At 39.8% G+C, this 22,796-nt stretch overlaps 1 protein-coding gene across 1 annotated transcript in view; it reads left to right on the forward strand.

Moving 5' to 3' along the window:
- The window catches only part of LOC113590967 (ras-related protein Rab-26-like), an 83,090-nt gene extending 64,773 nt beyond the window's left edge, over positions 1-18,317 (forward strand). The window contains exons 6-9 of the mRNA XM_035527473.1: positions 14,691-14,756; positions 15,533-15,589; positions 17,795-17,871; positions 18,106-18,317. Coding sequence (XP_035383366.1) covers positions 14,691-14,756; positions 15,533-15,589; positions 17,795-17,871; positions 18,106-18,208 — 303 coding nt within the window. The 3' untranslated portion in view covers positions 18,209-18,317. The remainder of the gene's footprint in view (positions 1-14,690; positions 14,757-15,532; positions 15,590-17,794; positions 17,872-18,105) is intronic.
- The last annotated feature ends 4,479 nt before the right edge of the window (positions 18,318-22,796 follow it).

Below are 22,796 nucleotides of genomic sequence, written 5' to 3' on the forward strand. Positions count from 1 at the left end.
GTGGAAGTGCTACACAGCCCATACAGTTGCCAGCAATGCTTTTTCACAGTCCAAGAACCTTAGGTCCACACCACTGAGAGACCTAATTGTGTATGTGACCACACACCTGTCCTGGTGTCCTGTCACATACACATACACAATCCCTTTCTGGGAAAGGGCAGCACTGAGACAGTATTAGGAGAAGATTTCCTCCAAGATTGCAGGGACCAGTACAGAGATGTTGCTTCAGCTCATTGAAAGTGGTCTCCTGAGGTGCTTCCCAGGTGAAAGGCTTATCCTTTTGGAGCAGTTCTGTTAGACGGCTAGAGATTTTGGCCTATTTCTCAATGAACTGTCTTGAATAGTTACAAATGTCAATGATGTTGCATAGTTCTGAAACATTGCTTGGGGTGGTGACGTCTCTTACTGGTTGGATCCTACCAGACTGGGGTTGGATGCCATCAGTTCCGACTAAGTGTCTAACATCCTCGATTTTTGTACAGAGTAACTGTCCTTTGGTGAGAGCTTTGCATCAGCTTTGGAGAGTTGGTTGAGGACATGGCAGATCTCTGCAATGTGGCTTTCCCATGTTTGGCTCCACATGAGGAGGTTCCCTCAGTTGGCTGTATCACTCATTTCTTTGTGGAGAAAAATGTTAAACTCTGCTGGAGAGTTGGAGTATCCAAAGGGACATTGAATCCATGTGAATTGTCAATTGCCAAATGAACTGCTTGTACTGTTCAGATAGGTCCTCTTTCATGGTCCAGAACCCATTTGACAGGTCCACCTTGGAAACAAGCATTCTTGACCTTTGGTGAGTTCTTGATCCAAGTAAATCATAGGCCAATGAGAAAGTGGAACTTGCTTGTTCAGCTGTCTATTCAATTGTCAGGTGCCACTTTTTTTTGGCTTTAACGCTGGCTACAGCGGAGAATGGAATTCTGTATTGTCGAATGAGTGTTGTTGGGTCAGTGGGGATGTACACTGTGTGGAGGTCTGTGACACTTTTGAGAGCTGTTGTTGGATCTCATCATCAAATCGTGGGTAAGCTTCTCCTGGAACGTTGCTAGTCATCTTATCAGTGGAAGGCCAAGTCTGATTGCTCTTTATGACTGCATGAACTAGCATCTCATCTTTATTGCTGAAGTCCATCATGTCTAATAGTACTCTGTCTAGAATGATGGAAATCATCTTTGTAGGCAGAGTAAAGAGGACATCATCCTGGGTTTGAGTACCATCCAGTGACCTTGACAACTTGCAGATCACAGGAATACAAAGTCCAAAGTTATGAAATATGCTGTCAATTAAGTGGCGCGAGGTCTTAGGAGCAGGTACCTTAATGGTACACTTGGTTGAATTCTGCACTAAAAGCTAACCTGAATGACTGGTCAGCTCAACAAGGGGTGTGCCACAGGTAGTGAGGTTCAACTTGATGAAATATGAGGATGGTTTTGAAAAAAAGCCTGTGAACAGTTTAACCTTTTGTCCTTTCAAGATCATCAGTCGAAGTGGAATGCCAGCAGATGTTTGGGGGACAACAACGTCAAATTCATTTGCAACTTGGGAAGCTTGGGGGAATTGTTTACCCTGACCACATGTGCTCAGGCTCAGGGATCAGCAGTTGGCTGGTCCTGTGTATAGCTAGTAATGCTAAGGTCACAGGGCTCAATGGTGAGGAGATTCCCCATGGAAAGTGCAGCCTGCCTCACAGTGGAGAATGTGTTAGTGCAAACGAGGCTGATTTCCAATCAAGTGTCAAGTAGTGCCTTGACACCGAGGTTGGTGTAGATGCATTGGGCACTACCTTTCTGGACCAGGTCTCCCAGGATTTGCAGAAATGGGGAAGATGAAACAGAATGGAGATGATCTGCTCTGCAGCCAGTGGAGGTGTTCTCTTGTTTGACAGTTCCTTTCCCCAGCCAACAAATAGAGCCAGTACAATGGTGAGGAAAGTTCTCGGCCTAGTTATGTGACTGGGGGACCATCGTCACATTCAGACATTCTTGAGACATTTTTGCAACTTGAACTCGGAGTCTGAACCTATGTCTCAGCTGTTATCCCTGGGTGATTGCTTGGGATTGTGGGAGGAGTAGTGGTTGTCACAATCCTTCTTGTAAGTTTGTGACTGGGGTTGGTCACGCCCTTAGACTGTTATTGTCCATCCTTCCAACCTCTTGACCTTCTCTCATAGTGAGAGCTGTAGTTTAGGTTTGCCCCACAGTGGGCACGGTGCTTTGGAGCCTTCTAGTCCTAAGGGTGTGCTTTTGGAGTCCTATATGGTGAGTAATGTAGTATCTCTCTGAGGTAGTCCTCAATGATATGGTCATGCTTATCAGGATCAAAGCACTCAGTGTCTTTTAGCGAGAGCGTCAGAGCTGTTTTAGACATGAGGCTTCACTGAATGGCTCATTATTTATTAAAAATTATCAAGTAAATGAAATAGTATTAACTTCTCATGTGATTGGTTATATCTCAACAAACACCAAAGCCAAGTGTTTGCATTTGTGCTTAGCCTACTTTAAAAAAAAAAAAAAAAAATTGGCACCAATTAGTGGAAGAATGGATATTGCCCAATTATTATACATTTACACCTTGAATTGCATGGTTGCTGTCTCACAGTTACACAAAGGAGACACCAATCATGTATGTGATGGTCAAATTTCTTAAAGTAGTCAAGTCTCATAAAATTACCTACGAAATGGTGGAAATTTAAGATATCAGCATTAGATCAATATTGATATTAAATGTAATAGCTCTAAAGTTCCAATTACTTGTTATAGTCTTATCAGCCAAGTCAAACTTTTACAGTCAATTCTATTGGTGACAATATTAATAACTATATTAAATTTTGAAGAAAATAGTTCAGTAATAGTTTTGGCTTCAGGTTATAACTGAAAGATAATGATTCAGACAGCAGGGTTCAACATAGAATATACATTTATTAGGCAAAATGCCACAACAACAAAGTTATAACAAATGGGGAGACACTGGGTGAACTATTATGTGAGGGTGTAAGTGCATGCCTGTGTGGAGGAGAAGGTGTTGGTATGCAAAGGAAAACCCTATAGTGCAAAGACCAAGGAGGAATGCAGAGAACATTTTAGGGACCTTGTGTCCTCCCTGTGTTTGTGAAGGTCACGGCAGCTCTCTCCTTTGCCACAGGCTCATTCCAGCATACTTTGATCTTGGTGACCTGTGTGAGGCAGTTAGCTGTCAGGCAATTTCTTCTAGTTTAGTCTGACAATCCAGTGATTATATAGTCTTTCCTACCTGACCTGAGAGCCAGCTCAGAACTAAGCAAGCTTTGATGAAAAAATGTAGGTTATGCGAGCAGTTACACACACCATCTGGATCTTTGATTTAAGTTAATTGAAAAGGAGGCTAACGCTTCAGGGTCTGCACATAACTCCTTTATCTCAGTGAATTATCTCATCCATACAGTCTCTCTGGATCCATTAAAACAGAGGTTGCTTATGCCAAAAACAAGAAGATAGCATGTTCTGAGCAGGACCATGTCAATTATTGAGATGGCTGGACCATTCAAGATACACATTACAATACAACCCTCAGAAGGTAAGTATATTCTTTGTCATGCTGTGTACAATAGATGCAGAGCTGCATGTTATAGAGCACCAGGCTGCCCAAGACTAGACAGACTAGACACAGTGCTGGCTCATTAGAGAGTAAACCATCATAAAATAAAAAATACCTCAGTGGGGTCAATATGTTTTTAGTACATAGAAAAATCACACACACAGCAGTTGTAACTATGCTTTAGTCATTTAATGTCCTCTCCTTCCTTGTCTTGTGGAGACCTCGTGTTGCACAGAAGGGATGACCTGCCATCAACAGCATTAGCTAATGTCTGTGGGCTAATTAGCAGTGGGCAAACTCCGCTCTCCAGGGTGTGGACATGTGTGTTCATCTAATGCCCCCCCCCCCCCCCCCCCCCGCGCTCCATCCTGCTGGAAATCCAAAAACTCCAGGACTCCTGCGTGATTCTCTCTGCCGCACAGTTTCTTGTCCCTATTCCACCAGCCCCTCCGGGAACTCTCAATCAAAACCCAGTGCACCCCAGTAGGCTGTTAAGCTCCAAACACTGGGTTTTCTTTTTGCTGAATTAATTAGCAACACTGTCTTCCATGTCTTCCATGCATTTTAGCCCATGATAAATGTTAAAGGGACTATCGGATATAACAATAGTAATGTCTTTAACACCTCTGATTAAATGATGTGACAACCACTTAATTGGTGTATATTTATGGCATTTAGCTGACACTTTTATACAAAGTGACTTACACTATATTCCCAAAAGTATTCGCTCACCCATCCAAATCATTGAATTCAGGTGTTCCAGTCACTTCCATGGCCACAGGTATATAAAACCAAGCACCTAGGTATGCAGACTACTTCTACAAACATTTGTGAAAGAATAGGTTACTCTCAGGAGTTCAGTGAATTCCAGCATGGTACTGTGATAGGATACCACCTGTGCAACAAGTCCAGTCGTGAAATTTCCTCGCTACTAAATATTCCCCAGTCAACTGTCAGTGGTATTATCACAAAGTGGAAGCGATTAGGAATGACAGCAACTCAGCCACAAAGTGGTTGGTCATGTATGATGCTGAGGCGTATAGTGCACAGAGGTCACCAACTTTCTGCAGAGTCAGTCACTACAGACCTCCACACTTTATGTGGCCTTCATATTAGCTCAAGAACAGTGAGTAGAGAGCTTCATGGAATGGGTTTTCCATGGCCGAGCAGCTGCATCCAAGTCTTACATCACCAAGCACCATGCAAAGTGTCAGTACGCCGCCACTGGACTCTAGAGTAGTGGAGACTTGTTCTCTGGAATGACGAATCACGCTTCTCCATCTGGCAATCTGATGGATGTGTCTGGGTTTGGCAGTTGCCAGGAGTATGGTACTTGTCTGATTGCATTGTGCCAAGTGTAAAGATTGGTGGAGGGGGGATTATGGTGTAGGGTTGTTTTTCAGGAGTTGGGCTCAGCCCCTTAGTTCCAGTCAAAGGGACTGTTAATGCTTCAGCATACCAAGAGATTTTGGACAATTTCAAGCTCCCAGCTTTGTGAGAACAGATTGGGGATGCCCTTCCTGTTCCAACATGACTGTGCACCAGTGCACAAAGCAAGGTCCATAAAGACATGGTGTGGAAGAACTTGACTGGCCTGCAATTTTCATTTGCATTGACATTCGTGCATGTTTCCTACCATGGAGGAATTGTCAGTCTGCTGTGTCTCTAGCTTATGCTCAGATTTTAAAAGGACTGAGAGGAGTTAATCTGATTGGACATTCCTAACCACACCTGCTGATTATGTGATCAATCTAACTCAACCACTTTTGATTGTAACTTTTTGTAATTGTGTTGTTCTGTGTCAGAATAGTGCATCTGTGATGGTTATGAAAACAGCAAACAACATTTCTGCCATACCCACACATGCCCAGCCTTGTGCTGTTTGCACAAAAATAGAGCTCATAGTGACAAAGGAAAAACCCATGGGGATGTCGATATGTTTCCCAGATGTGACTAAAAATATAGTGTGAAAGGTGAGTAATTCTGCTGGGTTCGGTCTGTGTCTAGGTAGTTATAAGCAAAACAATGGCCAGTTTGGTTTTTGATGCTTACACATTTCGAAGCAAATTAAGTATGTATAATCCTTTTCTCTTTTTTTTTTCAATAAAATGCATCCAAAACCATGATTGCATTAACAGTCAAAGAGAGAAATGTGAATAATTCAACAATTTCTATTATCCTCTCCATAAAAAATAAATATATAAACTATTTTTGGCCTCTTCTGGTAGTGCATTGAGGTCCACAATGCTGGGTCCTTAATAAAATCCTCCAACAATAATTTGTTTTTCCCCATACAACTACCATAAAATTTTGAATTTGCTATTTCTATTAATTTTTACTTTAGTTATCCAAAAGGCCTGTTATGCACAGTTCATATTCAGATAGCATGCACTGCACTATATAATATGCACTGTATACAGATGCATACAAATAATAACACCCCTTGTGAATACTGCAAACCACTGATGAACCACTATGAATCTATGTATTGTGAACTACTTTTCAGCAGTAATTTCTTTATTTTTTTTATTTTTTTAAAAACCTGTGGGTAAGTGTAATCATCTATTGAAGAGTAGCAACCAAAGCAAGTGCTATCACATCATTTGACAAGGTGTGAAAATTGGTTCTGTTTCTAATATCTGGCATGCTGAGAATTTGTTTAGCGTTATAATTTCTGCCTTTCTGTGTCTGCAGCTGAACACATTCACCATCAGATGTAATTACCAGTTTATATCAGTATGTCCAATGTGTAACAGACACATTTTTTAATCCTAGGTGAATAATGAGATGGCAATGATATTCTCTTTTGTACTTGGTCCAATTAGAAGTTGTGAAAATTACAAATGCAACTAATGTATGGATAGGTCTGTGGGCTGATTGTGTTATACATGCTGTTCCTGGGGTGCTCCCATGTGTAAGTTTAGTTAAAGATGAGCCTGTCTTACTTTAATAAGTCTCTGTGGCAACACTGCTCACTGGAACATATGTTGAACAAAAGATTGAAAAATAATATAAGATTAAACAGGAGGCTGCCTGAAGGCAATTCTCCCTTTTGCAAGACTTTGGCTGTTTTAGATAATGCTTTTATTGGTATTGATAATGCTGTTATTGGCTGTTTTAGTTAATGCTGTTATTGGGATTGGTATTGTCAAGGATTTTAATATGATTGTCTGTGTTTTCTTCACTGCTGAAAAAGCTTTTCAAAACATAAAGGAAAGAAAGTGAAGAGGGATGTGTCAAAGCTACTCCAGGTGCTACAACAGGGAGGTTTGTCAGAGGCACTGTGGTTGTTCTGGGGTGCATGTCAAAAGCACTGCAGTTGTTCTAGTGCGGCATGTCAGAGTAACTGCTGGTGTCCAGGGGTGTCAGAGCTACTGCCGGTGCTCTGTGGGTGTGTGTCAGACACCGCAGATGTTCCAAAGGGGTGAGTCAGAGGTAATGCAGGTGATGTCTGGACTTCAGCATTGCTTGACAGTAGCTCCTCATCAGTGCACACCTGGATGAAATGGCTTCCCGTATCTCAGGGTGTGCATGCTTCGGCATGAATTCAGGATCTTATCATATGCAAGCCACAGTGGGAGAAAATTTATTTTTTAGACTAATGAGGGCTACGTTCCCTAACTCACCTCACCCTGTTATGCCCCACTGCCTCCTGTTCAGAACTCGCAGGGGGAAGGCTTTTCTGAAATTTTAGCAGGGGAGCTGTACAGTCCTGGTTATGACTCTCTCGTTGCCCATTAGGCCCTTCTCATTCCTCATGTGGAAGGGTCTGTGCTCCTGAAGAGCTGCCCAGGAGCATCCCAGTTGGTGTATACTCCAGGCTGCCATTTCCTGTTATGGGAGTAGAAGACACTGCCCAGGCTCCAGATCACAGCGTTTAAGAAGCCGACTAGCCTGTTCCTGTCCCCAGCATTGGGGATGCCAGTCAGCCTGTTCCTGTTCCCAGCATTGGGGATGCCAGTCAGCCTGTTCCTGTCCCCAGCGTTGTGGACAACACCCGAACAGGAACAGCATTCTTATTCTCACACCCTGCAGCATGCCTGTGCCTACTGTGGCTGTGTCTCTGGACCTGCCAGACCCACCGACATCAGCAGCCACACCTCCTGACCTACCAGACCAGCCAACAACAGCACCTGTGCCTCCTGACCTATCAGGTGTTCCCGAGACCATTCTGCCAGCCTCCCAACCTGTAACTCCAGTGTCTCAGGGGCCATCCAAATGACCTCCCAGCCTGTTCCTGAAGCCAGTTCCTGTCTTTGTGAAAGATACAAATGCATTACATTTTTATGCAACTGGTAGATTTAAGAGTAGCAGTGGTCTCAAAACTAGGGTCAGTCAGTCATCGGTCTGTTGCCGTGGGTCTTTAATATGTATGGCCTCAGTTACATGTTGATTGTGATTGGCTTTCTCTTTTGGCACAGGTGAATTTTTCACAGTAGTAAGTCGACACCGGTGCACTAATTATCGCCATGGTGACATTAAATACTGTGTTGCACATTTTGTGTGGCATACCACGGCATACCAGTTTGGCCGTATTCTCTTTGTTCACTGGGAATTTGTAATTTTATTATTTTAAAAGGTATTCAGAATAGAAGAAAAAAACTTCTGAAGAACTTAAAGATTACTTTAGGTTGCTTTTGAATCACTTTCTAAAGACTTCTACCACTCTCAAGAGAGCACCCTTAAATCTGCTTTGGTTTTGGAGATGGAGAAAACTGTCAGTGGCTATGGCTGTTTTTGAACTTATTTGAAAGTAAAATTACTTTCAAACATGGCCTATGCACATGTGTAATATCTTTTTTCATTCTTTATTGCTCTAATGGCAGTCCTTGAACACTTCATGAATAGAAGCTAACTGTGGAATACGAGTGTTTGTATGCATTTGATGACATGCAGAAGGAAGTGTGAAAAAATCAATCCAATACTGCAGCTAAATAATGGCATAGCAAGAACATCTATATTTCTCTCATTATTCCTTTTTTGCTGTATTTTGCTGTAAAACAATGCAGATCAGAGTTTTTGTGTTGATCTTCAATTGTGATGTGTAATATACCAGTCACACCTGGGTATCCAGCAATGTGGCAAAATGGAGGCTTTGTTTATTATTGCAAAGCCACAGGTTTCCCTTGAGAAAAAAAAACTGCCTGTTATTCATTTGTAAAGAATTATTTGTACCATTTGTACCATTGTACCAGATGCATTTAGGGACTGATAACAGAGTGGTTAATTGCAATCTCTCTCTCTCTCTCTCTCTCTCTCTCTCTCTCTCTCTCTCTCTCTCTCTCTCTCTCTCTGTCTATGTCTCTTCCTCAGGCACTGTACTGGGTAACCTTGGCAGTCTTTTAGGCTATTGTAAGTTATTATTAACTAAACAAGTCTGATGTCTGTCAGCTGCATAATGTTGAGATGAGCGGTAGCAATCCTATCTCCACACTAACAAAAACACTCTGCCACGATTGCTTTAGAAAACCATATATCTGACATCTGAGTATATTTGCCTGAAGACTGGAGGGCAGTCTATAAACAGCTTCCCTTCAGTAAGACAGCACCTTCTGCCCCTTTTCTGTTATGCCAATCATTGATGTAATGATTTAACCTGTGTTATATCACAAGGTGAAGTCAGAGCTGTTGCCCTTTATTAAACTTTAATAAGACTTTGATAAAACTTTACTATTTTAATGGATGACACAGTTCACTGAGACCATTTATATATAATGGAGTTAATTTTTTAGGTGAGCATGGAAGAAATGGCTTACTATCTACTAGAAATGGCAAACTATCTACTAGGTGACTTGATATTCAGTGATATATTTATTTATGTTCCTATATGCCCTAAAAAAATGAATGGGCACCTAACTGTTGAATCATGCTGATGCAAGAGTTTTTAGTTATTTTATTCATTTTTTAATTATTCTGAAGGTGAGAATGAAAGGACATTTCTCAGCAATTAGAGGACTGGCACTTTGGGGCTGAATAAATGTTTTATCGCAGCAGCAAAACTGTGTGTGCCTCCCCCCCGCCCAAATGAAAAAGTGAATTGAAGATGAGTGAAGTGAAGTGAAGTGACAGTGAAGATGAGTGTGTATTTTGGCTCTTTGGGCAGGTGGTCAGAGCACACATTTACCCCCTGGCAGACCTCCTTGGTGTGAGCCCATGTGTGGTTACTGCCTTTGTTATGTCAAATCTAAAGCAAATGTGATATATATAAAGTGCCTAGCCTCTTTCTTTGTATATGTCTTTCTTGATTTCATTGACTGTCATTGATTTTATTTTATGTTGTGTGGCTGCTTATCACTGGCTATATGATCTTGGACTGTTATAGGGATAATGATTATCACTTGTGTCCTGGCATGGGAATATTTTCCAAGATAGCTGTTTAAAAATACTTTCAGTGTTAGTTCTCTGAAATATACAAAATTATGGACATGTAGACTGTCATGTACAAAACATTTAGCAGTGGGGAAAATAAGACAACAGAACACTGCAGCTTTAAATTTACAGGCTCGGGATCTATTTTTTCATATTTGAAAAAAGGATCAAAGAAGAAACCTACTTTTATCTATTACAAGCAAACTGATTCAATGTCAGGCAGTGTACAAATAGTCAAGTATGGTACTTCCCATCTCTGTTAGCCCTAACACTGCCTGCATGCATCAGTAGATGATAGGGGTTTATCTATGTCAGTCTTTGAATTATTGTATCAGTGCATGTGACTGTCGTCGATGTAGGGCATTGAGGGGAAGATGAGATAACTGGAGAGATGAAGAACTTGCTCCATATCTTCTCAAAGCAAAGGTTATTTTTGTCATTTCATGTCATTGTTATGACAGTACAGGAGATACAACAGATCTTTTTTTTTGAAGTGCCCAATTTTGTTACATTTTACTAAATGTTACCAAGATAGGTCATATGATCAATATTATGTCACCCTGATATACCACAAAACCACAAAAAAGTCTCTGTCATTTATCCCCACAGTGTCATGACATACCAATGTTACCAAAAATCTGTCAACTGATATATTAATGTCATCTTGACATGAAAGTTGTCAAAGTCAGCTTTTATGACATCTTATGCTTGTTGGAATAACAATTTATAAATGTTCTTGTAGGTTTAAATCATAAGGCACAAAGAGCTTACGTAGGGGTCATGTAGCCTTCTAAACAGTGTCCTTTATAAAGTGTGAAGTAAAATTTGTAAAAGTTGTTTGATGGTCGGGCATGTTACTGGTTTTGTTTTTGATGGCAACAGTTGCTATGCTTTTGAAACATCATGCTTTGAGATCAACACTGTGAACTCTGGTGGATCCATGACGATGAAAGCGTAAGATTCAGTCAGGACAACTGAAGAATTAGGAAAATAGTGCTCGCAGTGTGACTACATTACCAGGACTATTACCATTAATAGCAACTGAGACGTATGACGATGATGAAAGTTGGAGCTGTCTCACACATCCTCATTGTACATACAACGTTGAAGCAAGGGGGATCTCTGTGGATGAAATTAATTTGTGTATGACAACTTCAGTTGTCATGCATCAGGAATAGAAAATAGATAAATAGGAAAAGATAAAGTGGATTTTGGACAGTGCAACTGCTATGAACTGCAAAGTTATTTTTACATGATTGATGAGATATTCAAGCAAATGGATCAAAGGGGTGACTAAAATAAAAGTAAATCTCTCTCATCAGTTTGATGAGATCCAAAAGACTGTCCTGAAGTCTTCTATTTCTGCTTCAGTGCACACAGACTGATAAAGAAACTGTTAGATTGAAGATGAGGGATGTAAGAAAGAAGACTGAATTGCTGGATGGGATGTGATTCATTACTGTTACTGAGGGTAACATGAGTGTGAATTTGTGTGTACGAATATCTGTAGGATGGGGGCGTCACAGAAAAGGGGATAAGGAGCTGATTATTGTCTGGGTGTTAGACATTTGTTGTTAGCATTCATGTGAATGGCTATTCAGTAAGGACTAGAGACGGATGTTTAGTTATTTATTAGTTAATTATTATATGTGCATATAATATATAATAATAATTAATATAGTTAATTATTATATGTGCATCACACAACCAAATAGGAAGCCAGGATATGATTAAAGTCTGGTGATATATCAAATATTATTATTATTATTACTGTAGTATAATTAATTACAGGGCTATATCATTAATAACTAATAATTGTTAAACATTTCCTTATGGGGAGGTGTTATTGTATTGTGTGGCTCACAATGCCAGCGGGCCACCTCCAGAGGGAGGCCACGAGCTGGGAATTGATCATTGCTCAAATTGATCTTTTTCAGCTCATCAGATCTTTTTCAGTTTTGCCTTTTTCCTCATTCCCCTTCCCTGCTCCACCCCATCTGCATTTTTGTCTATCTAGGAGGTTTTATATTTCTAGAGGGTCCACCAGGGGTCTAGGCTGTCAGGGTGCTTCACCCCTGAATACCCTGACAGACCTGCTGCCCCATTACAGCAAGGCATTTCCACTTATGGACCCAGCAGATGGGCAAAAGTGGAAGCCAGCTTTTGCCTTTCAGGAGGCAAGGATTGGTGGCCATGAAGAAGTGCAAGTGAGTTTGTCTCAGCAGGTGCCTGAGCTGACTCAGGCACTCCAGCAAGCCCATACTACACCACCTTCATTGGCCATTGTGGAATCACCCCTACTCGCGCCTGCCTGCTATGCTTGGGTTCCTGTAGGTTGTAGGAGGTTTTTGTTCCATTGCACCCTGGCACTTGAGCAGGTCCTGTCCAGGTTGAGCAGTCCAAGGTGACCTACATTTATCTCTCTCTCCTCTCTGTAAGAGCATTATCTTGGGGCACACACAGCCACCCAGTGGCCACCCAGACAGCTTTACAGCACAGACTTTTGTTGAGGCCATGCAGAAGACCTTTGATATCCTGATGCATAGGAAAGAGGCAAGTAGTGAATCCTTAATGCATGGCATGGGGCCCTCTCTATTGCTGACTACACTATCAACTTCTGCACTCTAGCAGTAAAGAGTAGTTGGTACTCTAAAGTGCTCATGGCAGTTTTCCAACAAGGCCTGTGTGAAGGGATCAAAAATCAAGATCAAGAGTTGGCAAATCTTGATCTGCCCTCGTCTTTAGAAGCCCCCCGGGAAACCACCATCTAGTTGGACAACCATCTCAGAGAGTGGTGTTACCCACAATCTAGCCCAACGGAGTGAGTTACAGGGAAGCTGGAGGCCACAGAACCTATGCAGCTTGACCATATGCTTAACCTCATAACAGTGCAATTTGCAACTTTGACAGGGCTGATGCCCTGTGTGGGAGCTTTGGAGTGTTCCCAGCAGCCAGCAAAACACAATGCCTACCCCAGGGGTCTGGATTAAGTTCGCTTCTTCTTCCTCCCAGAACCTCGGGTCTGTTCCTCTGTGTTGCATTGTCCCTGGAGCTCCGCATTCCAAGAGCAGCAGTTTTGTGCCTGTTGTAGATTCCAGGGCTGTAGGGAACTTTATGTATGTGAAGCTGGCTGAGTATCTAGGACTGCCCACCAAGGCCTTATGGTTCTATTGCCAGTAGCCGCAGTAGATTGCCAGACTCTGGTGTCCAGGTCAATGGCCAGCCAGACTTGGCCAATCCTCATGCAGATGGACCAGCATGAGGAGTCTGTCCTTATTCATGTCCCAGATCCTACACCTCCAAATCATCCAGGGGTTCCAATAGCTTCAGCACCACAACCCATGTATAGACTAGCTCTCTAAGACCATACTTTAGTAGAACCCGACTGCCAGGATTCCAGTTTGTGCCCCACATCAGGGGCTGGTAAGTATCCTTGTCTGGAGTCTGTAGATCTTAAGCAGGTACCCTCAGTCTGCCATGATGTGTGGGAATTCTTCAGTAGCAAGCAGACAGAGGTCCTTCACCCACACCAGATTTTTGATTGCACCATTGATCTCCTTCCAGAGACTACTCCCCCCAGGAGCCAACTTTACTGTCAGGCCCAGAGAAGATGGCCATGGATAAGTACAACAGTGAGGCTCTGGTGCAGGGGTTCATCAGACCATCTACATCCCCAGCCAACGTGGGCTTCTTCTTGGGAAGAAGGACAATTGCCTTAGGCCCTGTGTAGATTAACAGGACCTGAATAAGTGAAGGACTGTTATCTGCTCCCTCTCATGAGTTCAGCTTTTGAAGTGCTGCAGTGGGTGTCCATTTTCATCAAACTGGACCTGCGCAGTGCCAACCAACTCATCCAGGTACAACCATGTAACAAGTGGAATTCGGCCTTCATCACACCAATGGGCCTATAAGAATATCTCTGGCAGTCTTCCAACACCTCATCAATATGGTCTTGTGGAGGCCATTTGTTTAACTAGATGGCATCCTCATCTATGGTAAGAACTTAGAGGAGCATGTGGTCCAGGTGGGTTTTCTAACTGCTCTTAGAGAACCACTTATACATGAAGCTGGAGTCCACTTTCTGTTTAATGACTGTCCCATTTCTGGGCTTCGTAGTCTCCAAGGGTTGCCTGGCTATGAATCCTGCTAAATTGAAGACAGTAGCAGAATAGCCTCGCCCAACCTCAGTCTGCCTTGAACAAGTGGCTGAACCCAAGGCAAGCCCTGTGGGCCTTGTTCTTGCCTCCTGAACTCATTGTGGCTCTTCTTTGCTGGGGTCTGGAGGAGGTCATGCTGACAGCCCTTTGGACTGAGCGGGATCATGGAGAAGGTCCCCTGGGGAGTTTTTACATTCCTGTGTTTTTCAGTAAAAGACAGGTGATTTTACCTTGGTCAAGAGGCTTGTGCTAGGCACCATGGTTTTAAATTAACATTAAAATATGCTGTGCCTGATTTGCTGAAATTTAGTTTATGAGATGATTTTATTGTGGAATGGATCTGTTGACATTTGCCCTGTTGATCACAGGCAAATGGTTGTCCATTGGAACAGGACCTACTAATATTTTTGTTTGCGGTGTAATAAGGAGATTGTTTTGGTTAACTATAGTACCATAAAGCTTTTTTCTTTGTTTCGTTCCTGTCTTTTATGTGGCAGTGCATTTAGTTAAATTGCTACAGTTTTATATCCCTCATGTTTGGTGCTGGTTTTACTCCCTGTCTACCTCCCTCTTGCCCTCTCTTTTCCACAGGCCTGGCTCACTGAGATCCATGAATATGCTCAGAAGGATGTGGTTCTGATGCTACTGGGCAATAAGGTGAACACCGACACCATCATCTTCCAGCCATAGGCACTAATCCAATAATTATGTGGTCTGGACTGCAGAGAAACAAACTCAGTGCAGTTAGATTAGTTGAGCATTTACACTGTGCACAAATGAAAATGTTTCCAAAAGCAGATGAGCAGCAATGCTTGAAAAGAAAATTATATGGATTAGCATAAAGTGTTCATACACAGCAGAGCTGTGTGAACTAGGAACAGATGTCTAGCCTTTCAACTCCAAACAGGTTCACGATTCCAAAGAGTGAAAAAACCCAATATATTTTCCCTCATCAGGATTCTGCTACTTTCTACCTCCCTTCTGAACTCACACTCAGACGATAATCACTTCTTCAGGACATTGAAAACAATTTCAATTGTAAACACACACACAGAAAAAAAATAAATAAAGAAGAGAATTTTACACTGCAAACCCCTTAAATTAAGGGCTACAGTTGAACCCCTGGAATGCAGTGACAAGAAAAATTTAAGAAATGCATGAGTAGAAGAGAAATACATCTTCTCTCCTATTGAGAATGAGTTGTACTATTGCATGATTAAAAAAACTGCTTTACTGATATGAAGAAATTCTCACCAGATTCAAGGAAAAAAAAAGTATTTATAGGAACTCCAGGAGTGTAGTTTTATAAGAACTCCAGGAATGTAGTTGCTTTCTCATGATGAACATTCCAGGTTGCGCCTTTCACATATTATTTTGCCTACTGGTTCTCTCAGTATTAATTTGATCTATTAAGCCATTCCTTTTCTCTGTAGGCTGATGCCTCTCACAGCAGAACAGTGAGAAGAGATGAGGGTGAGAGACTGGCTAAGGTGAGTATTCCCATAAGAAAACTATAGTGCTATCTTATAAACCCATTATCATTTTTGTCCCTTAGATATGATTACAAAAACTTCTCACTTTTCCAGAGGGTGGACAAAAAGATGCTAGTAGAAATTTCATTAAAATTACTTTTTACTTTTAATTAGCCTATATAATTGAATACCTTTTTGTCATTATGCTACCCAGTACATACATGTACCCATTACATATCAAACAAATATCTTTCTACTATTTCCAGCTTTCACATTAATAAATGTTTTATTTTTGTAATTTGCATTGTAAATTGAAAAATTTAGTCACAGATTATTCCCAAATTATTTAATAATTTGTAGACAATTATGGCCAGGGTTCCAGATATCTTTTTCAATGCAGCTTCAGTAACCTGAGCTGCTTGACTGTATATTAGCTCATGTTGCACAGACAAGTCCAAACAAAACAACTGTATATTAACTCTGTGGTCCGATATGCGATTTTGTACACAGCTGGGCCACTAAATGGAGGATGGGTTCCCTCTTGAGTCTTGGTCCTCCCAAGGATTCTTCCTAATCCCCACCTAGGGAGTTTTTCCTTGCCTCTGTCGCTCTCTTTATGGATCTGGACCCAAACATTTGTAAAGCTGCTTTATGACAACTTGTGTTATAAAAAGCGCTATATAAATAAACTTGACCTTGAATTTACACAACAGTTTCTTAAAGCATTATTTTAAAGTGCTCATTTTTGCTCAGTTTTACCAACAACCTCAGGTGGTAAGATGTGTTGTATCATCAGCATTTTAATCCTGACATGCCAAAAAACTGCTGAGCTACAAAGTCTGTTGTCATTACATGCTATGTCATTTCACCCTACATAGTGTCGTGACACATCTTAATGTTACGAAAAATCTGTATCACTTGACATAGTTAAGGCAACTTGACATAAAAGTTGACAAAAGCTGTTTTTATGACACCTGACACTTGTTGGAATAAGTGTTTATAAATGTATATTTATGTTTGTCAGTTGTCATGAAGGGCTTATGTAGCTGTTATGTAGCCTCCTTAACAATGCTCTTCAGTAAAGTGTTACAAAATGAATATCTGCAGCCTAGCTATAGCAAATTATTTTCTTCAGATAAATGACAGCAAATCTGATATTATTCTGTTTGGTCTGCTAAATTCACAAAGAATTTAGTAAAAAGCCTAGGAGAACTACGATATGTTGAACAACATGTCGGTGGGACTTTTATCAATTTAGGGCAATTTAACAAACCAGACATTTTTCTCATTGTTAAAATTTATTCATTCTTTTGTGATAATCTGGTAAATAATTGTACTGATTATGTCAATTTTTAGGGATTCAGTTTTTTAAAGAGTTAATTCTTCACACCTCAGTTATCTGATACTGGTGATTTGTATACCCACAAAAAGACCAGCTCCCACACATCCACCAATCACACACCCCTATCATTTCCCAGATCCCAATCTCCTACATATTACTTTCACTCCCATCACCCGTCACCTGTTTGCCTCTCCCTATATTTATTTTCACAGGCCCCCATCCCAGATGCTTTGCATTAGCCTGCCAACAGATTAACGCTACATCAACATTTAATGTTTACCTGGTTTTTCATTTCATTTTCACTTGGTCTTTGACCTGCATTGTTCTGTTTCTTTGTTAAATAAACCATGTTCACTCATCTCGCACCTTTCTTTGTGACTTACTCACGCCATGACCAAGTCACAGATATCCTCTCTCAATACCTGCTGAGTATTCAGAATATATAAGTTGAGAATTTGGGAACATATTTCAGAAATTGTACAATACAGTTTGTGTATGCTGGGATTGAAAGACCAGCACTGCTTGTTCTACAGATCAAAATATGTAATTTATTTTGAGTCCACTTAAGTAGAAATGTTATTTTAAAAATGATTTTGAACCAAGTAGGAGATATAATGAGGAGTGGAATATCTTGACACTTGATACTTTTTTGTAAGCCATTTTGTGTTATGAAAAGTGTTTGTCTCTCTTCATAGTACTGCTATTGAAACTTGTTGACAAGCTAGAGATAAAAATTATATTCTGTTTAAATAACAGTTTGATACATTTAACCAAGTGTCTCAAATATCAATTGTTCACTCTGAGTAATTTTAAACATTGATATTTCTGATAACTCACTCAGTCTATCCTTTTCTCCATCTCTGCATTTGTACATATTGAAGGAGTTTGGGGTGCCATTTATGGAAACCAGTGCTCGATCTGGCCTCAATGTGGAGCTGGCTTTCACTGCCATAGCCAAGTGAGTAGATCTTCCACTCAAAAAATGGAGGCTAGGACATTTATAAGCAATTAAAGCAAAGATAAAACAGAACTAATGAAGACATCTGAACATTATCCTGTTTTTTGTAAAACCCTAAAGAGACTGGCATAATTGGTCATGTTAATCACACTCACCTTGGATCTAACTTCATGCCTTGCTTCTCTTCTTCTTCTTCTTCTTCTTCTTCTTCTTCTTGCCACCTCACCCTGGCAGAGAGCTGAAGTACAGGTCTATGAAGGAAACTGATGAGCCCACGTTTAAACTGCATGAGTACGTCAGCAAGGAGGTGCAGACTACAGGGTGCTGCAGGCCCTAAAGCTATGTCTATGTATTTATGTGTATATTTCATTATCATAACTGTTTACATTTGCCCAATCCTGTGTGTGTGTGTGTGTATGTGTGTGTGTGTGTGTGTGTGTGTGTGTGTGTGTGTGTGTGTGTGTGTGTGTGTGTGTGTGTTTCATTATCATAACTGTTTACATTTGCCCAATCCTCTGTGTGTGTGTGTGTGTGTGTGTGTGTGTGTGTGTGTGTGTGTGTGTGTGTGTGTGTTTCATTATCATAACTGTTTACATTTGCCCAATCCTGTGTGTGTGTGTATTTCATTATCATAACTGTTTACGTTTGCCCAATCCTGTGTGTGTGTGTGTGTGTGTGTGTGTGTGTGTGTGTGTGTGTGTGTGTGTGTGTGTGTGTGTGTGTGTGTATTTCATTATCATAACTGTTTACATTTGCCCAATCCTCTGTATGTGTGTATGTGTATCGGGTGGGTGGTGTTTGGACATATGCCTGTTATGATTGTGTCTACATTTGCCCTACAGCAAAAGTGTTTATGTAGATGTCTAAACACACAGCAGAGGTGTTTGTGTAAGTGTCTGAGCCTGACACACGCACACAGCAGAAGTGTATGTGTAAATGTCTGAGCCTGACACACAAATACAGCAGACATGTTTCTGTACCTGTCTGAGCCTGACACACATTATCTGACAGGCTACAAGCCATGCATAATTTTGAGGGTATTTTGTCAGGTTATTGTCACTTAGATCGGGACTGTCACATAGACTTATTGCATCATGCATATTTAAGTTATTCCAAACCTATTAGAACCAAGAAGAGCTTCTGGGTATTGTTCGTTTCTCTTCAATTTGTTCTCTCCTATTCTCTGTATTTGGGGAAGGATGGTTCAACTGTAACATTTCCTTACTCTCTATGAGTGCACCCCACACCCTAGCCCTAACATTAACAAGCCCCCACACACCAGCCACAAACACACTTTTGGAAACATCTAAAACTCACCCACGGAGGCCATGTCCAAAAACGCTTAGATCCTGCTATTATAGTGACAGCAAATTATTATTTGATAGGGGAAATATATTTTAATAGGAAAAGAAAAGAAAAGTTTTTTTTTTTTGCTTTTCCTGACCAGAATACCACATGCTGAATTATGTTGAATGCAGTGCAATGATTACCATGGAGGCATGCTCTGTAGGTGACCAGTAGGCAGTACAAACTGCTTTCTCTGCTGAAAACTATATTCTGTTTGATAACGGGGTACTGTATATATTGTTTCACCAAGTTCTACCAAGTCTCCCTGTCATAGACAAAATCTCCAATCAATCTCCCAAAGGAGCCATCTCAACCTTAAACCTCTCTATGTACTCTCATGTACACAGCCAAACACACACACAAAATGCAATCAAGCACAGTTCATCAGCTCCAGCAGAACTGACCTGAAGGCAGATGACCCGAAGAGTCCACTCACAGTTATATGTTCAGGACATTCTCCAGTCATGCCCAGTCATTTTGTGCTGGGCACAAAATGAGGAAAATGTCCAAAGTTACATGAGAAGTTAGAGGGCCAGTGGAGTTTGGCACACTGACATGATTGTTGTGTGAGTTTTAAGCACAGGCCCTCCCAGCTATGTTTAGACACCAGCATTTAGTCAGATGAAAAGTTACAATTTTGGAGTTTTGTTCCTTTACAGCTACAAAAAAGGATTTAGTGAGATTTGTTTTGGCTTTGTCATTTTCCTGTAGACAATAAATTGTTAAAGTTTTCAATGGTTTAGGCACATTTAAGAATAGCTATGATTCATTATCTATTACTCAATTTTTTTTTGTTCTTTAATCTTTCCTCATTTGTATGTAAACATATACTAAGACATGGAATCAGTATTCATGTAAATAATTTCGAAATGAAGTCCTGATTTTATCTGTAATAAACATTATTTTTGTCCTTTGCTTGAATATAATGATTCAAAGAATATAAACACAAATAGTTAAAATTATGCTGTGGATGAAAGTTGTATATTTTGAAGAAATTTTATTTTGAAAAGTGACGTGTAAACTTGTGTATCTATCATTTGCATTTTATCTCAGCACAATGTTTTGATTAAATAGAGATATTATGTCTTAGTGCTATAATAAATCTAAATGATAGTCAAGTAGAACCAATGTGTGGAAAAAACAGTAATTTTACTGACGTCTTACTAAAGCGACCAATCATATTAGAAATCAGCTGTGAAGAAGTGCAAACAAAAATATAGTACTTTGTCATTTTGTACATTGTTGTGTAAAGTGCTGTACAGGAAATTAAATCACAATATGTATACGGAAAGTAAACCCATTTAACTTTTTTGATGTCTTACTCTAGGAAATGTACAATGCTTATATGACTTCTGTATACTTTTTAAATGCTCACTCTTTTTAATGCCCATTGGAAGTTGCACATACATATGCAAAAACATTTTTCTTGCCACCTTCTTGCACAGTTAGTAATATCTCTGTGTATATCTGTTTGTCTTATGATACTATGCCATGCACAAAGTAAGAATTCCAAAGTTCCCACTGGTTTTGTTAGCCTCTCTAAAGTCTCAGTGATTTGTAATAATTTGTAATAATTACAACAAATTGCATCTGTAATAATAAACAAAACACTTTCATAAATATGACAAGTCCAAGAAACAGCCCTGGAACTGTTTGAGAATTAAAAATAAAAATGTTGCTCTGAAGCAATCACAATCTAAATAATTAGGCCATGCAATGTTTTTACGATGAACCTCACTGAACCGATAATTGCTTCTGCTGATTCTAAGCATTGGCTTACTTGCTGTACCAATGAACTCAAACAGGGAGGATGTTTTGTATATCCATTATAAAGCATAGAGTCCTGCTTCTGGAATTTTTATGTGTAACACAAAAACTATCACATAGCAAAAAAAATAATAATAATTGGTGACTGACACCAAAGCGAAATGAAAAGTATGACAATATCCAAAACAGTAAAACAAAACAAGAAAACCCTGAAAGTCACAGTTTTTTTTTTGTTTTTGTTTTTTCCCAGACATAGTGTTTAGGTGCAAATTGCACAATGTGAAGATATAAATATATTAATAGAATTACATTAGTAATGCCTGAGGGAAATCTACTGACAGAAATGTTTGCTGCTCTGTTTTTATCTTACTTGGCCCTTTGTTTTGTGAGTCACAAGTTTGTTTGTTTTTTTCTAACAAACATGCCACTTGCAAGGTTTAGAAAGTTCATGAAGAGTGGCTTCAAGTCTCAAATCAGTTTTTTGTTTGTTGTTTTTGTTTTAGTTCACAAATGTGCTGGCTTTTGTTTATATCTTGGATGTTGCTGACTTAAATGTGTGCAAAAGAGAAATGTACACTCCTAGATACTTTATAAGCCACATCACCCTTGCACCTACGCTAACTGTCTACTTTAATAGGTACGCCTATATTATAGGTGCATTATGTGTCAATGTACAATTGCAACCTGTAATTGATTTACAATGCAAACAGGACTACACTTACTAGATGTAATGTGGATGTCACCACTTTCAATCTGCTAGTTAGGTTGCAGTTGTAGAATTTTTACATGTTAATGTTGCTGATATAATGCACCTACAAGGCATGAATACCTATCAAAGTCGTCTCGTCTTCATCATAGTGGCCAATATTTGCATTTTACTGTTCTGCTGCTATGAAACAAAATCATTTCTAAGGGGTGTGTAGACTTTTTATAGGTATTGTATAATATTCTGTTAGTAATGTTTCCATTCTGACTGTATATATTGATGTCAGACATACACCATATGTGTGATCTTGCTCTTGGATGTATATAGACCTAGCTGTTTTGGCAACACTTCATTCCTGCTCATAACACTGGAATGATCATGTTATAAACATACCATGGCTATATCATATGCTGTCATTAGATTTTGTGATAGTGCACATCCAGTATATGACAACAGTGTCATATTACCATTGTTGGTAATTGTTATGAGAGCTACCAATTTATGATGTTATTACATCAAGTGTTAATCATTGCCAATTGTCCTGTTCAGCATAGTTTTTATGATTTATTGTAATTATAACTGAACGTTCTAGTAAAATGTCATATTACGTGCCATAGTAATTTATGTTGTCTCAAGTATAACAATTGTGGTGTTATCAGTAATTGACCTGACAGCTATTATAGATTATTAAAGTCATATATAGATTTATTTTTTCAAATTTTAATCCTACTTTAGCTCCCAAGTTTGAGCAGACTAAAAATGCTTCAGATGTAATGAAGCTCATTCATGACATATATACAAGTAGTGTGGCATAAGAATGTAATGATGGGCCCTTTCTCGTAATTAGAATGTCATAAACATTTCATGACAGAAGTAAATCTCCTTAAAAGTTTAGTTACCAATAAAACTCTATAAACACAAGTTACTATATTGACATTTTAAGAACTTTAATAATACTGAGATGTTACTCATTTATGCCATAATTTTCATGTTCTAGCAGATGCATGTCGTTAGTTACTTTTTTTGATTGTTAAATTAACTCTTATTGTATCATATCTCTGTGACAGACAGATGTAATTTTGTTTAGTTAATGTCAGCTTTGCAA

The sequence above is a fragment of the Electrophorus electricus genome, chromosome 1 (genome assembly GCF_013358815.1).
Source record: "Electrophorus electricus isolate fEleEle1 chromosome 1, fEleEle1.pri, whole genome shotgun sequence".
NCBI classification, from domain to species: Eukaryota; Metazoa; Chordata; class Actinopteri; order Gymnotiformes; family Gymnotidae; genus Electrophorus; species Electrophorus electricus.